General features: G+C 51.6%; 1 protein-coding gene across 4 annotated transcripts in view; it reads right to left on the bottom strand.

Annotated features, from left to right (window-relative positions):
• NRP2 (neuropilin 2) overlaps window positions 1-14,293 on the bottom strand; it is a 124,214-nt gene that overhangs the window by 30,536 nt on the left and 79,385 nt on the right. For 2 of the 4 annotated variants that reach the window (XM_006759410.2, XM_006759412.1), the window contains exons 13-15: window positions 4,456-4,718; window positions 2,934-3,030; window positions 1,753-1,788 (exon numbers count right to left, since the gene is read on the bottom strand). In XM_006759410.2, coding sequence (XP_006759473.1) covers window positions 1,753-1,788; window positions 2,934-3,030; window positions 4,456-4,718 — 396 coding nt within the window. The remainder of the gene's footprint in view (window positions 1-1,752; window positions 1,789-2,933; window positions 3,031-4,455; window positions 4,719-14,293) is intronic. The other 2 variants (XM_006759411.2, XM_006759413.1) reach the window with 1 other exon arrangement.

The raw sequence follows: 14,293 nt of genomic DNA, 5'->3' as shown, positions 1-14,293 counted from the left end.
CAAGGGAACACGACTGGATGGTGAAGCTCCCTGGTACACACAGCCTCAAGGAGCCCACATGTGCCTCGTTTGTTTATTCTTCTATGGAAGCCAAGCACCCTGCCTTGGCCATGGGCCTGTCCGTCACAGACCCGGGCCTGCGCATGCGCACAGAGCACTGTCCCCGGCAGTGGCTGGATGCCTTTGCCCAGCCTTCCTGGGAGCTTCCAGTCTCAACCACCCACGAGAGTCCAGGGAAACAATAGAAGCAGGTTCCACGCGCCAGCACCGATTTACCTTGGGTCCTGAAGGTTAGACCTTGAATTCAACGGTACCCACGCCCATCGGGAGTGAATTCCTCCTCACACTTAGATTCGCATGAAAATACATCTCACATCCAAAAAGCACCAACGCAGGCACGGGAATGCTCTTAATTTCAAAATGTGCAATGGGGGGTGGGGATGGGGCTCAAGGGGGCAATAGAGGTGAGAAAGAAAGAGAAGACAGTATGTATGGGCCTGTCATTTCCTGTTTGGCTCCCCCCCACCCCTTCCTGTCTTAGGTTGTGGGGGGTGAGTGGCAAATTAGGCGAGCTGATTTCGAGCCAGAGAGCACATCTAGGTGACAAACCGGGAATCCATCTCTTTGCAGCCACGAGCTGGACAGATTAATGGGAGTGAAGATAATGAGTCTAGACTCAGATAGAAAACTGACTTCCCTTATCTCTGAAGTGCTGTCACCTACGGGGTGAGGCCCAGCCAGTACAAACAGGACCCAGCACCCTCACAGCTGTCTGCACAGAGCAGGTTCTGAGAAACCCGTCCCTTGATGCGGGTGAGGGCCTCTGAGGGTGCTTCTACACCAGGCCCATGAGCTGGAGCGCTTCCAGTGGCTTCTAAATGCTTAGCACTGGGACCTGGGTGGGCCCTTCAGCAGCGCCAGCCAACTGGATTGCCAAGAGTCCCACATGTGAGATCCGCCGCATTATAAAAGCCCAGGCGTAAAGAACGAGAATGCGGCTGTCTCATGCATGGTCAATCGCCCCAGCATGGAGCCCCTCCCCCACCCCCCCCATGAGGCAAACATCCCAAATTCTTCTCTCTTTGACCCGCTCTTATGTACTATATTAGGAAGAAAATGTCCATTTCTGTGTTCCAGTCCTCTAAGTGCTCAAATCCCAGCCATCAAATGTGCCTTCCGATTCCCCTCATTAGACACCAGCTCCTGAATCCTGCAGCTTCTCCTCTTTAGGATGGATAGTCCCTCCTTGAACTGTCGTCCCACACCACACTGCCTGCCCCTGTCGCTCACCGGAGGTTAATTGAGACCGCTGCCTTGGGTACCCTGGAGTTGGGACTGGGAAGAACCTGTCTTCAGGCTAAAATAAATCATTGCCACATCATTTCACTGTTAATTCACTCCCCATTTTTTGTTGTTGTTGCTGTTCAGTCTGCTCACAGCTTCTCCTTTCTCACCACTCACGCATTTTCTGCCTCATTGCTCCCCGTCGGACAATGCGAGGCTGAAAGGCTTATCTGTAACCTATTTGTCTCTATTAGAGGTTTCTAAACTTTAATTAAACAGGAGACAGGGAGGATCTCAATCCCCCTTTCCCAGCTTCTCCAGGCGTTGCTGGTGCCATCTAGCGGCGGGAAGGGGTGGTGTCTATGTTCTCTTAGGAGACTTGTTACACTTGGAGGTTTATTCTCTCCATCCAATTCACATCACATGAGGGGAAGGAAAAGGCATGCAAAAAAAAATTTTTTTTTTTACCTTTAAAATTCTCACCTGCAAATGCTGAGATGGGTTCTGGAAAAACAAACAGAAAACATTTTGAGTTAGATAAGGGGAAGAAAGAATCGGGCGAACACAGGGCATGGCGTAGGTGACTTCCGCGGACTGAGTTTGTTTATAATGCCCCTTGGAGAGCGTCCCACGTCCTCCGCATGCCCCAGACTGTCTCACACACCATCATCATGGGGCCCGGGTGGGTGGGGAGAGCTTCGCAAAGTTGCTTTGGAACAAAAAGCCCTTTATGGAGTAACGGGTCCCAGAAGCATTGTAATCAGCCACTTACCGCTGATTACTTTCTCAGAGTCTGGCTGACTCTGAGATGCCCGGGCCTGAGAGCTGCCTGAAGGGACTGGGGGTCCCAGGTGCTCCTGACATCATCACGTGCACACGCCCGGGACCCATGTGCCAAGAAAAGCACTTGGCGAGTTACTACAGTCACCCTGCCGGCTGAAGGCGGGTTCCCTTCCTTCTCGGGATTCCCTCTGGCTTTTAGGAATGTCTGCGGCTGAAGGAAGATGACCAGGATGCCCTGGGGTGCATATGGGAGGTGGGCTGGCTGCGCTGTACTTCTGCTTAAGGGGACTGCCATGGTCCCTTCCCATACTGGCCACCTGGTGTGCCACGCTTCATCTTACGATAATTCTGGGAGCTTGGCCATTAGAGGCATTCGCTTCAAAGCAAAATCTACAATGTTACTTCACATGCCATAGTTTGCCCTGCAATTCATTCATGCAAAAGAACTGCCGGGTAATTATGCTATCACTCTGATATGGCACAGGGACTATTTTTGCTCACCACTGAAGGCTCCCATTAAGTCCATCAAACCTCTCCAGCATGTAATTCTGACTGGCAGTTGTTCTCGTCCTCCAGCATTTTCTTTGCTGAAAGCGGGAGTCTGATGACGGGGTCCTGGCACCCCCCAATCTCCATATACTCAGCGCATGTCTATTTCTCAATGGGAATGGGGCTCGAAGGCGTCCCCTCATCAGACACCCCTACCTAAGACACAGCTACACTCACACCTCCCCTCTGGCACAGGCTGCCGCTGCCTCACCCACCGGGGAGCAACTGTGTCTGAGATGGCGTGCTGCCTCCTCTCGTCTATCCCAGCTCTTGGCGTCTCCTTTGGAAGAACCGCAAAGAGACGGATCGCCACGTACCCATGCAGTTCTCCAGCGGGACGTCGGTGCTTATCCGGATGTCATCGATGGCGATTTCTCCGGAACGTCCTTTTCCGATGACGCCCTCGAACACAATCTGGAAGCCGGAAGAACAGAGGCACGGTTAGCTGAGCTCCCCGGGCCACCCAGTGCCAGGATTCCCAGCTTTCTGTTATTGGTTCAAGTCAAATGCATCTTTGAGGGATTAAAATATGCATTACAAGGTGATGGACACTGTCGTCTAGTAACTGGAATGTATTGATGAAAAGAAACACGTTCAGAGTATGTTTAAAGAAGGGTGAAATGTGCCCTAGCATTTTTGAGGTTCCTTCCTCATAAATCTTTCACAGGCCTACCCCAGAGGTATTTGGAAACGCAGGAGACCTGAGCAGGTGGGGGTAAGGTGAGAAATATACAGTGTACAGGTTTGGATTGCCTTGGGGATAACACTGTCTCACGGCTCCATTATGACAACTAGCAGGGAAATAGTTTACTGTGCACCTACTGTGTGCCAGGCACAAGGATAGCTACAAAAACTAATAGACAAGCCCCTTTGGGAATCTCACAGGTGAGACAAAAATGCAAACAGCTACTGACAATACATTGCATTGATGTTTATCAGCGGGAATGTGGTTGGGAGTGGGGAGGAACTTGGGACCCCTGACAACCCGGAGTGACTGCAGGCTGCACACAGGTGCCCCTCTGCTCCCTGGCTTTCCCCACCTCTCCCCCTTCCCCCTCCCCAGGTTCTCTCCGCACACTAGCACATGTCCTCTGGCAAGCGAAGCGAGCAGTTGGCTGCCTCACCAGCCATCTGTTGCTGCTTCTCGTCTGGGGAGGAGCAGGTTAATGCTTTGGCTGGTTCTTAGTCACCTCTTCCACAGTGTGTCACCTCTACCCAAGCTTCAGCCACAGCTGTGCATACCCATCTGTGCCTCAGTCTCTCGCTCTGTGGGGCTGAGATAATGGAACTCAACTCCTGGAGCCTCGGGGAGAGAAACCACTCGTTTAGTTTAGAGCCGGGTCTCTCTGGTCTGCTGGCCACGAAGCACACACAGAGTAACCCGTCCCCTTCCTGTGCTCGCACTGGGGCTGGGCCAGGCCTGGGATTGCTCCCCTCGCCCCCCCCCCCCCCTGGAGTCTGAGCGGCTCCACAGGCCTCTTCCCTGGGCGTGGAGGGTTTGTTTGTGTTTATTTCCCTGGCTTGCGTGTCCCTTTGTCAGCCTACCGGATAGCAATCTAAACTAAAATGGAGAGAAGAAACATTTGCCGGAGAAGATTTCAGCAATATAAAAGGCAACAGGAGGAACAAAGAACCACGTCTGGGTGTAGAGATAGGCACACTCTGAATAACAAATAAGAGTGTCATTTAGTTGCCATGGCAACGTGAGAAACACAATGAAAACAGCAGCTTAACCACGTTCCCTAATGATGAATGGGCGCAGACAGCCCTTTGAAATATTGAAATACAGATCACAAGGACACCCGCGGAGGCCCGCACCGGCTCCCGCCACCACCCCACCTGATACTCCATGTCGTAGCTGGGCAAGATGATGCGGCCGTGCTTCCACTCGCTGCCCTGGTCCTCGCGGATGACCCAGAGGAGCTTGCTCTCCTGGCTGGCTTCGCGCACCACCTGCAGCGCCACCCCGCGGCCGCCCGTGGCCTGGTACTGGAACTCCATGCACACGGGGCTTTGGGGCAGGTGCACGGGCGGGCTGATGAGCCGCGCGTACTGGCCCTCTCTCCGCCCGTCGCTCTGCAGCCGCAAGAAGTTCCTGTCATCTGGGGGGGAACAAACCAAACAGGGGTTCCTGGTAAACGCCTGGGAAAGGCACCCGCTTGCAGCTGCTGCCCCTCCCGCGAACAGCTGGGGCCGGCGTTGGAGTGTCTTGTTTTTTCAGTCCTGGCTTGGCAGGCCCCACCTCCCTTCCTCTGGCTCCTTCGGAGCCTTGATTCAGATATGGGGTCCTCGTGAGGCCCTTGAGTCTTTCTGTCTAGCCAGTCCCTCCTGCCTATTCCTCGGCATCACTGTCTTTGAGCCACTTTTACGGAGGGCACCTGGCAGGGCTGGCCCCATGTCTCGGCTGGTTGTGTCTACTTGTCTTCTCTCTCTAGCCCAGGGGTGGGCAAGCTTTTTGACTCGAGGGCCACAATGGGTTCTTAAACTGGACCGGAGGGCCGGAACAAAAGCATGGATGGAGTGTTTGTGTGAACTCATATAAATTCAAAGTAAACATCATTACATAAAAGCGTACGGTCTCTTTTTTTTTTTTTGGTTTTATTCATTTCAAACGGGCCGGATCCGGCCCGCGGGCCGTAGTTTGCCCACGGCTGCTCTAGACCCTAAGGGATCAGACCCACATCTCCTTCATCACTGGCTTCCCCAAGGGGCCAAGGCAGTCTACTGCGCGCGTTGCAAGGGGGTGAGGTGGCTCTGGACTAGAGCCTGGCGCTGGTCAGGGGGTGTATGCTCCGAGCCTTTGTCATCTTGGCCGGGCACTGTCCAAATGGAAAACATTTAAAGCCTTCTGTCTCCGCCAGCGTTGCTCGCCTGGGAGACCGTCAATCAGACGCCTAGTGTCGGCTTCGAGAGAACAGGGGATGATGGCTGAGTGGGGGTGATGCTCGGGCTCCACCCCCTTCCCTGCCCGGCCTGGGGAGGCCTGAGCTTGGCCTTTCGCACACACGAGGCCAACACAGCTCCAGGGAACACAGGCGCTGTCGTCATCATGGACGAAGGCTATGAGTTTAGTAGGGGACGTACACATGTTGGAAAGTTAAGGTTTCTCCCATCCAAACGTTCAGAGGATGGGCCTTTTAGCTGGTGAGTTTTCAGATACATCAGACACGATGTGAAAGACCGAGTTCCTCTCCCCACTTTGCAGACCTTAGGCCCTGCAGACACAGGTGTGGGACCTGCACCTGCAAATCCAGCTCGTGCGGGGAAAGGGGGTTCTGGCCACGCGTACAGAGAGCGAGGTGGCCCCTGAGGAGAACCCTCACTGGCTCCTGCTGGCCCTGAAGCCGCTCGGGCTGATCACTTCCGCAGGAGGGCAGGGACCCTTGCCACACGCACCCCGCACGTCAGCCACCTTGGGGCCGTGCTAACGGGAGACTTGCATGGGTTTTCTCACTCAGCAGGGTGTGAGCACCTGGGCTTGTTGGGGAAGGACAGGCCAGGACTTAAGAGCTCAGAAACCACTGGTTTACTCCTGCTGACATCATGTTTCTCGTGAGAGCTGAGCCTGCGGCAGTCCCACCATCAGAAACAGCCCCTGCCTCCCCTCCTCCAGTCATCTCGAGTCTCTTCTCTAAGCCCCTCTGGGTAGAGCCTCCGGATTATGGCTCTAGAAGCTCCCCCGCCCTGAATCAAACGAGAGCGGCTGAGGATGCATAGTTGGGATTCCACTTTGTGTCTCCTTAACCAGGGAAAGCCATGTCTGTCTGACACCCCATGAGACCTCTCCAAGGCCAAAGGCAGCACAGAGACCCAGGCAGCTGCCTGCAGCCGAGATCGTTAATGACGGTGATCTGTGGAGGGAGGAGACACCCGTGCCACAGCCAGACACGCAGTGCGCTTCTAACCTATGCTTCTCCCATCAGATCTCATTACCGCCGCTGTTAATGATAATAATTATGTCGCATCTGCATAATGCTGTACAGGTTACAAAGCATGTTTGTATGCGTTATTCCATTTAATCCTTGCCATATGCGCGTGAGCTTGGTTTGCTTCATCTTACTTTGCACAGGATGAAAAACGGAGGCTCAGAAAGGTTCAGGTGACTTGTCCAAGGCAGAGAGGCCACTAAGGAGAAGAGCCGGAAAGTGTTCCCACCTTCACACAGCACGACCTCCACTTCAGCGGAGCCCAGGGACCCTGCCCCAAGCCCGGCAATCAATCACACCCTATGCAAGGCGCTTCCCACTGCTCCTCTTCCTCCTCTTACCTGTAACGCCTCCCTCCCTGACCAATCCGCAGAGCCCACCTGTTAGGCTAGTCTTTCTCCTAACCCTCCTGGCACGTTTCAACATTAATACCTCCCTCCTCTGAACAACTGGAGCGTTTACAGACCGTACTACTCGTTGTACCTTGTGTTTAAAAAGACTGGAGGCCTTTTTTTTTTCATGCATTTCAGCACATAAACACCGGCTGCCTTATACTAAAATTTAACTGTTTCTTGTGTGATTTTATTATCTCCCCAGTTAGATGAACAGGTCCTGGTATCACACACATAAGGCTTAATAGGGCTTCTTCTCACCGGCCCCTAGATAGTGACATGTCTACGCCACTATTAAAAATAAATATCGTTCCCATGAATGACTGAATGACACACACATGGGTGAGGAATGATAGGAGGCTAGGTATTGGAACTAAGAACAGAGGGAGAATCAGCTAGCCTCTGGCGAATGCTTCCCCCGCCCCCCCGCAGTCCTTTCCAAGCCCTGACTGTCTCTACCTGATACAAAGGCAGCCGGATTTCTGAGACTTATTATTCAGCCTTCCTCCTTCACAGTTTCACAAATAAGACCCCCTTGCCGCCTGAAAATTGCTTGGCAGAGATACTGTCACTTGTGTGAATTTACATTAAGCGGCCGGGGAATCCTGGCATAATGGGTAGGATTTAGGAAGTAAATGTGCGAGGAGGTGTAAAGAGCCGGGCTGGCTGGGTGTTATCTGGGTCTGTTGCACTTACCCATCCTGTTGCTAAAACTTCGGCACAATGAGGCCAAAGGTTTCACAGACTGCTTCTCCCCCGGCCTGAGCTCAGCCCCTTCCTACCCGCACCCCTCCCCACCCCCTCCCAATAAGATGATAATCGCTATGTATGACTTAAAGGGCCACTGGAAGACCAAGGAGTTAATGCTGGTGGCGTGCTAAGCACGAGCAGCTGAGGGATCATAATTCAGTGCTGACATCTGAGCTAATCCACTAGTTTGCAGAATCTCAAGACAAGCAGGCCTCTGAATTCCACTGAGTTAAATCGTTTGTGCCCCACTTGTCTGTTAAGTGCTGTGAGCTCGAGGGGAGAAAGATGATATGTAAATTTAGGGAATTAGCAGTAGACATCCGTCAGAGGGACGCTGGGCTGCAGAATGTCCATGCCTGCCTGTCACTGAGAGACCTGATTAGAACCAGGACATCATGCAGGAATGGCCGAGACCAGGAAAATCCGGGGAGGGGGAGAGGAGAAGCAGGGGGAAGGGAGCTGATGTTAACTGAGCACCTACTATATGCCAGATATTACACTGGAGGCTACATCTCCCTATCTTATGGAATCTTCCCTGTGAAATAAGGATCATTTCCTTCATTTTTACCAACAAAAGAAAGTGAGGCTTAGAGAGCTGAAGTGGTGTGCCTCAGACCCCAGCTACAGAGTGATGGAAGTCAGCGATGGGCCCTGATCAGTCTGAGTAAAATCACCTGAGCATGGCCTCGCACCTGGGCTGGAACCCTAGCCTAATCCTCACTCATCTGCTAAAGCCTCAGCCTTCCCATCTGTAAAATGGGTGTAACAACGTCATTACTGCCTCGGGTTGTGAGGAGGAACTGGAACAAGCTGTGCACAACGCTTTGCACAGGAACAGGGACACGGTAAGAGCTCGATATAAATTATGGCCTTTTATCACGACTACTATGGCTATCCACGCTGCCTCCTATGCTTGCCTTTTTGGGTTTTTTTTTTTAGAAAGAAAAATGGTTGGAAGAGCACCAATAACTTGGGAAGGCCAATCCAAGACTCAAAGGGAAGGATGGTTTGGCCTGAGGACAGTAAAAATGTTTTTAGGAATAAGATGGTTCCCAGATCCATCATCCTAATCCCCAAAACTGGGCGGCCCCAAATTGTGCATCATGCATGATTTACCACGTATCTGTGTGTGAACCTGTGCTAGATGACATAAAGTAACACATGGTCCTGGAACTCGAGGGGGGCTCATGAGACGGCTTACAGCAGGCCAGCCCTGCTGTCCGGAGGAACGAGGCGGAAACATCCAGAACAGCTGCCCACCCTGAGCTTTAAACTTCCCAGGGAAGGAGCTCCCACAGGCCATGTGGACAATGTGTTTCCTGGGTCGCAACCCTAACTGTCAGGAACTTCTTAAATTCAGTTTTACATTTTCCTGCTGTCACTTTAGACACATGTCCTCCTTCCATCCCTGAGGGAGCACAGCCCAAGATCTGTCTTCTGGCTGAGAAACACTGTCACTCGTGAAGAATGGGAAACCCTTGGTCTTTGCTTCCTCAGGAAACACAACCCCTGCTCCTTTAAACATCGACTTTGCAGGCCTTTAGGTACAGGGTGGGTCTCCACGGGCTCTTCTCTAAGCGAAGTGTCTCTGTTCCTTTAAGTCAGGGCACCCACTTCAGTGCTACAGTGAGGCACACGCGTGGAAGTGAAGTTTGTTCCCAAACACAGAGGGACTGCTAGGCACACACTGGCTGCTGATGACCAGATAGAGTAAAGAGTTGGCATGGCATGGCATGGGGGCGGGGGGCTACCTTAGTGATTTCCTTGGACTTTAAGGACGAGCCCTTTAAATTGCTGACAATTGACTAGCTGAGAACCACCCGTGACTGGCGGCTGTCTTCTTGTTCTCCGACCTGGTGGCGGTGATGCCGGCAATGGATAGCTTCCCACAGAAAGACAACGGGAAGGAAATAGGTTCAGTTGTTGAAAGAGAATGAAGAAATAATGTCCCTGAGATACAATCCCTCTTCTCCCAGACCTGACACGCTTGGGAGGCGTTTGCGGAGGGTCCCTGACTCCAAGCATCTGCTGTGGCCCTCGACGCAGGGACAACCCCCGCGTGGGAATGAACAACGGGAGTTCGAAAGGGCAGGGAGGAAGCGCAGAGGACAGGGTCCTCAGGCGTCTTAACCTGCGGCCGCCTCCACAAGGGCCCCCTGATACCTCACCTGGCGATTTACGGCCACATCTGGCTTCAGCTGCGCGAGTGCTCTGTGAGCACGTGACAGCATCTGGCCCAGCAGCCACGGAACCACGGCGTCCCCACCTCACCAAACCCTGAAATAAACCACCAGGCAGGTCCTCCCGGCGATCACAAAGCCAAGCACGCCATCTGTCCAGTGCGCGCCTCTCCTGGCTAGCTTTGCGCCCTCCTGCTAGGGCCGCCATCTGAAGGAATATTTAGTGCTGCAGGAGACGCAGGCGCTTTGTACAGGTCATGCTTAAAACATGAGTCAGCCCCGCGGCTGGCCTCCCAAGGTCAATCTGTCTCGCTGAGGTCCTCAGATTAACAACCAGCGACAGGAAACACTGACGTTGGATGAACTCAGCGGGATGTTCTCAAGGTTTACAGCGGACCGTTTTGTGGACAGTTTGGGATGTCAGGCCCGGTCTTTGCAGGAGCCTCCCTGAAGCTGTTTTGGTATGTCAGCGTTCAGGAAGGTTTTGCAATGGAGGCGGTCTTGCTATCACCCCACCCATGTGTTATTTATTCACACACTGCTGGGGACTCAAGCAAAAAATGCCTTAAAAAAAAAAAAAAAAAAAAAAAAAAAAAGGAGTAATTGCTTCTCCTCTCTACTGCTGTCTTTTCCGCAAAGCCGAAGAAGTGTTTCCACCTCCTTAATGAAGGACCTCTATGCTCCTTTTTCCAGTTGAAGTTATTGCTTGAATATTGGCTTTCTTTTAGCCAAGCTGCTCCTGGTCTTTAATTATCTGTCGTGATTTAAGCCTGAGAAGTTCCTGTCTCAGTATCTGTAGTGGCTGCCGAGCCCCAGCCAAGCCACAGCAACCTCTTTCTCAGGGCAAGTCAAGCTAAAGCCAATCCCGTGTCTGCTGCCCTTGGTCCCATCTCTGGGGAAAGTCTTTCGAGCTCAGAGAGTTGCTTTTTAATTCATGGAGTCACCAGTAGTTTTCTGACAAAAACCAAGCCCATCACAAGCCAGTTCACGCATCAGTTATTTCCTTTGATTTCTCTGCACCCATCGCCCTCCATCCTGGCCCACACTTCATCTTCTCGTGCATGTCACAGTTTTGGTCTTCCATTCTAATGGAAGTTCACTCAATGGCCCGGTCTGCACCCAATAGTCCATGTCGACCACGTGCTCTTGGTGGGATAGCCACCAGGTGTAAAATTCAAACATTGCCGAACATGGTATCCCTGATTCACTCTCACTTGAGATTGTTTTTGAACCCAGAGGAAAGGTTCTGTTCTCTCAATCCAATAAACATGAATGCAAGACAACCAGAGCTGTCCTTTCCTTCTGGCATACCATTCCATGTAGGCTCTGCCCGTTTTCTTTATATCACGTCCACGATTTGAACTTACTGAAATGCAGTCACACCGTACCCACCCTTCACGAGGTCAACAAGCGTGTACAAGAGCACACACACCCTAGGGAGACCACACACACCTGCGGGTACTGACGCTGACCTGGCATCGTACCTGTGCCTCCAGTTTGTTTGTCTCATTCCTGACAACAACAATAATACAACAAAAACAATTAGTACTCTTCCTATTATGGATATGGCTTAGGATTGATTTAGGACGCTCTTTCTGATCGAATGAAATAGTCCCTTCCCTATCCAATGCTATGCTACTTGCTTACTGTATGAAGGTTACACACTGAGGTAAAACGAAACAATGAGCCAGATACCAGCCACGGACCACTCCCATCAAGGGATAATATGATGGCACATCCCCCTCATCACTTGCTTCTTGCTTTGCACCAAACCAAGGAGCAATAGGAGCAGCAGCGAGGGTCCCAGAGGTCACCCTCAGGTCAACGCCTGATGGCGCTGGAGCAGGGGTCGCCAGGGCAACGTGATGACGAGCATGCCCTATACCTGCACCGTCCCAGGCAGCATGGCTCTCGTGCCCTTGAAACATGGCTGGGTGGAGAAGGAACCAGAGTTTTAGCTGTATTTCATTTTAATTAAATTAAAATAGCCACACGTGGCTAGTGGCTGCCCTGTTGACCAAGGGCCATCTCAAGGACTTGTGTCCTTGTTCTTAAAGACCTCAATCTGATCTTCCTCAAAACTCCCACTAGGGGACACTTTCTGTGTTCTCGGAGCTACAGAGAAAAGGCAGAGTGGCTTCGGGCGACCATGGGACGGGCTCCTCTGTAACCAGCAGGGGTCAGGGGATTGGGAACAGGGTCCCCAGGGACAGGCTTCCCAGGGACGGGTGTGAACACACTCCGGGCTTCTGAGCACAAGCAAAGAGCTAAAAAAAGAAATTCCAAGCGGCTTGAAAGACTATCTTGAAAAACAAAAACAGTGGAATGGAACCAGTGGGTGTCCTGTCAGCCTTAAGCAACCACCAGCGCTGGCCAAAAGAACAGAACTAATTGCTTACTTAAAAGGAAAAGAAAAAAAAACAAAACAAGAAAAAACACACAAAACAAAACATGAGAAAAGAACTAAATCAGAAAATATCTAAGGAATGTAAGTCGTTTCCACAGACACTTCTAACCAAATGGCCTGTGTATGCTATTTCAACACGGCTATTTTCTTTCCTGCCTTCTTTTTTCTCCCGACTCGACGGAGACACCTCCTTTCTTAAATGTAATTACTTGTGTTTACCCGTCGAATGAGGGGATAAAACATATGGCGCACTTCTCTTAAGAGCGGGGTGGGCGCCTCTCTGTGCAGTGGTGACCTATGGGGGACACAGCCACTTTCAGGTCTGACTTGGAAGGTCTGGCCACTCTGATCCCATTAGCATTTACCCTGCCCCTAACCAAGCACAGCTGTTTCCTCTCTCCCAACTGCTCCCCTCAGGGGCCCGTTTTTTTTGAAGAAGAAGAAGAAGAAAGGAAGGACCACCCTGAACAGAAAGGGCTTTCTCTCCTCTCCTACTTAAAGCCCGAGACCCAGTTTTGCCAGGAGAAGGAACATGGGAAATACAGCACATGCTTTTGTAAGTCATCAGCGGGCAGAAGGAAGGGCTCTGAAGACAATATTATGATTCTGTTTTCTGGAGGCAAGTTACAAGTGCCACTTTCCCAAACTTCAGGGCTTCCTCCGGAGGAGGAAAATAATTATTTTCTTTCTCAGTATCTTAGGGGAAAAACACCACTAGATCGAGTAGTTCCTTATGGCCCTAATTTTCCTTCCGTCCCCATCCAGCCAGCCACAGGTTGGAATCCTGCCCGCTTTGCGAGCTTGCTCCAAAGAGCCCTACCAACCGCAGGCTGCAATGCATCAGCCGAGTGAGGATAAGGACTAGAATTCCCAACCAGCAACCAGGGCACTCAGGGACGGGGCAAGGGCTGGGCCAGGGGGAGGCAGAAATGAGCAAGCAATGGGCAGGGGTAAAGGCCAGGGTCAAAGGGGGTCACTGAAGTGTCCCGTGCTAATTGGTGGCCTTGCAGCCTGGCCTGGGAAGGCCTCAGACATTCTTAGAGAACATCTGCTCAGAAGAGTGTAAGGGAAGAGGCTGAATTATTAGACAGGACCTGAAGATGAATGCTGGGTAAGAGCCAGGAAAGGTCTCCATGCTGTATCAGCCACGTCCCTTTATTCAAACTGCCTCTGCCAAGCTCCCCTCTTACGCACACATGCGTGCATATAAACCACAACCACACACACAGATCTATAGACACAGGCACAGAGATTCATGCACAAAACACACACACACAGGCATATATATATTTATCCATACATCTACATCTAGGCCGAAAAACACATGATATATGCACATACACACATACACAAAACAAACACCTTGAGAAAGAAACATACATACACATAAGTGCCCACAAATACACACATGTAAACATGAGGCATACACACACACACACACTCAGACACATACCCTACAAATGTTTAAGATAAAAAATGGGGGTTGGGAGAACCACCAATTAATTGGGCCAAGTCTCAAAGGAGAGGAAATAAAATGAAAAATCCAGGCTGGGTTATAAAAATAAGTATTTTTTTTCCAGCGTGCAGGAGGCTCATTATATTAATTAAACATTATTGCAGTGAAGGAGAGGAGGGAGGGTGATTAAGGCTGGGACAGGGTAAGTGCTCTCTCCCGTTGCCCGCGGCTGCGCCGATCCTCAGATATTAATCTCTCCGAGCACTCGAACGCTGAAGAGATAAACACTTGAAATATGAAAATGTTTTTCTCTAGAGCAGACGCTGTGACCCTCTGGGAAAGCAAGTGCAGGCCGTGTCGGGAGGCGGGAGGCGGCCGCAGCGCCCTCCCGGCATCTGTCCTACTGCCTCCCCTGGGGACAGGGGACACTGCCAGTTCTTGCAGTGAGGGGCAGGGGGCAGCTCCAGGGGACCCTGCAGAAGGGGCGGTCCCTTCTCCCTTTATTCTCTAGCCAGGCAACATTTAATCTGCTAATTTCCAGAGTGAACCCCTTTCCTCTCGAATGC

This window comes from Myotis davidii, unplaced genomic scaffold (genome assembly GCF_000327345.1).
Source record: "Myotis davidii unplaced genomic scaffold, ASM32734v1 scaffold394, whole genome shotgun sequence".
Lineage (NCBI taxonomy): Eukaryota > Metazoa > Chordata > Mammalia > Chiroptera > Vespertilionidae > Myotis > Myotis davidii.
This window is presented reverse-complemented; position numbering and strand designations above follow the sequence as displayed.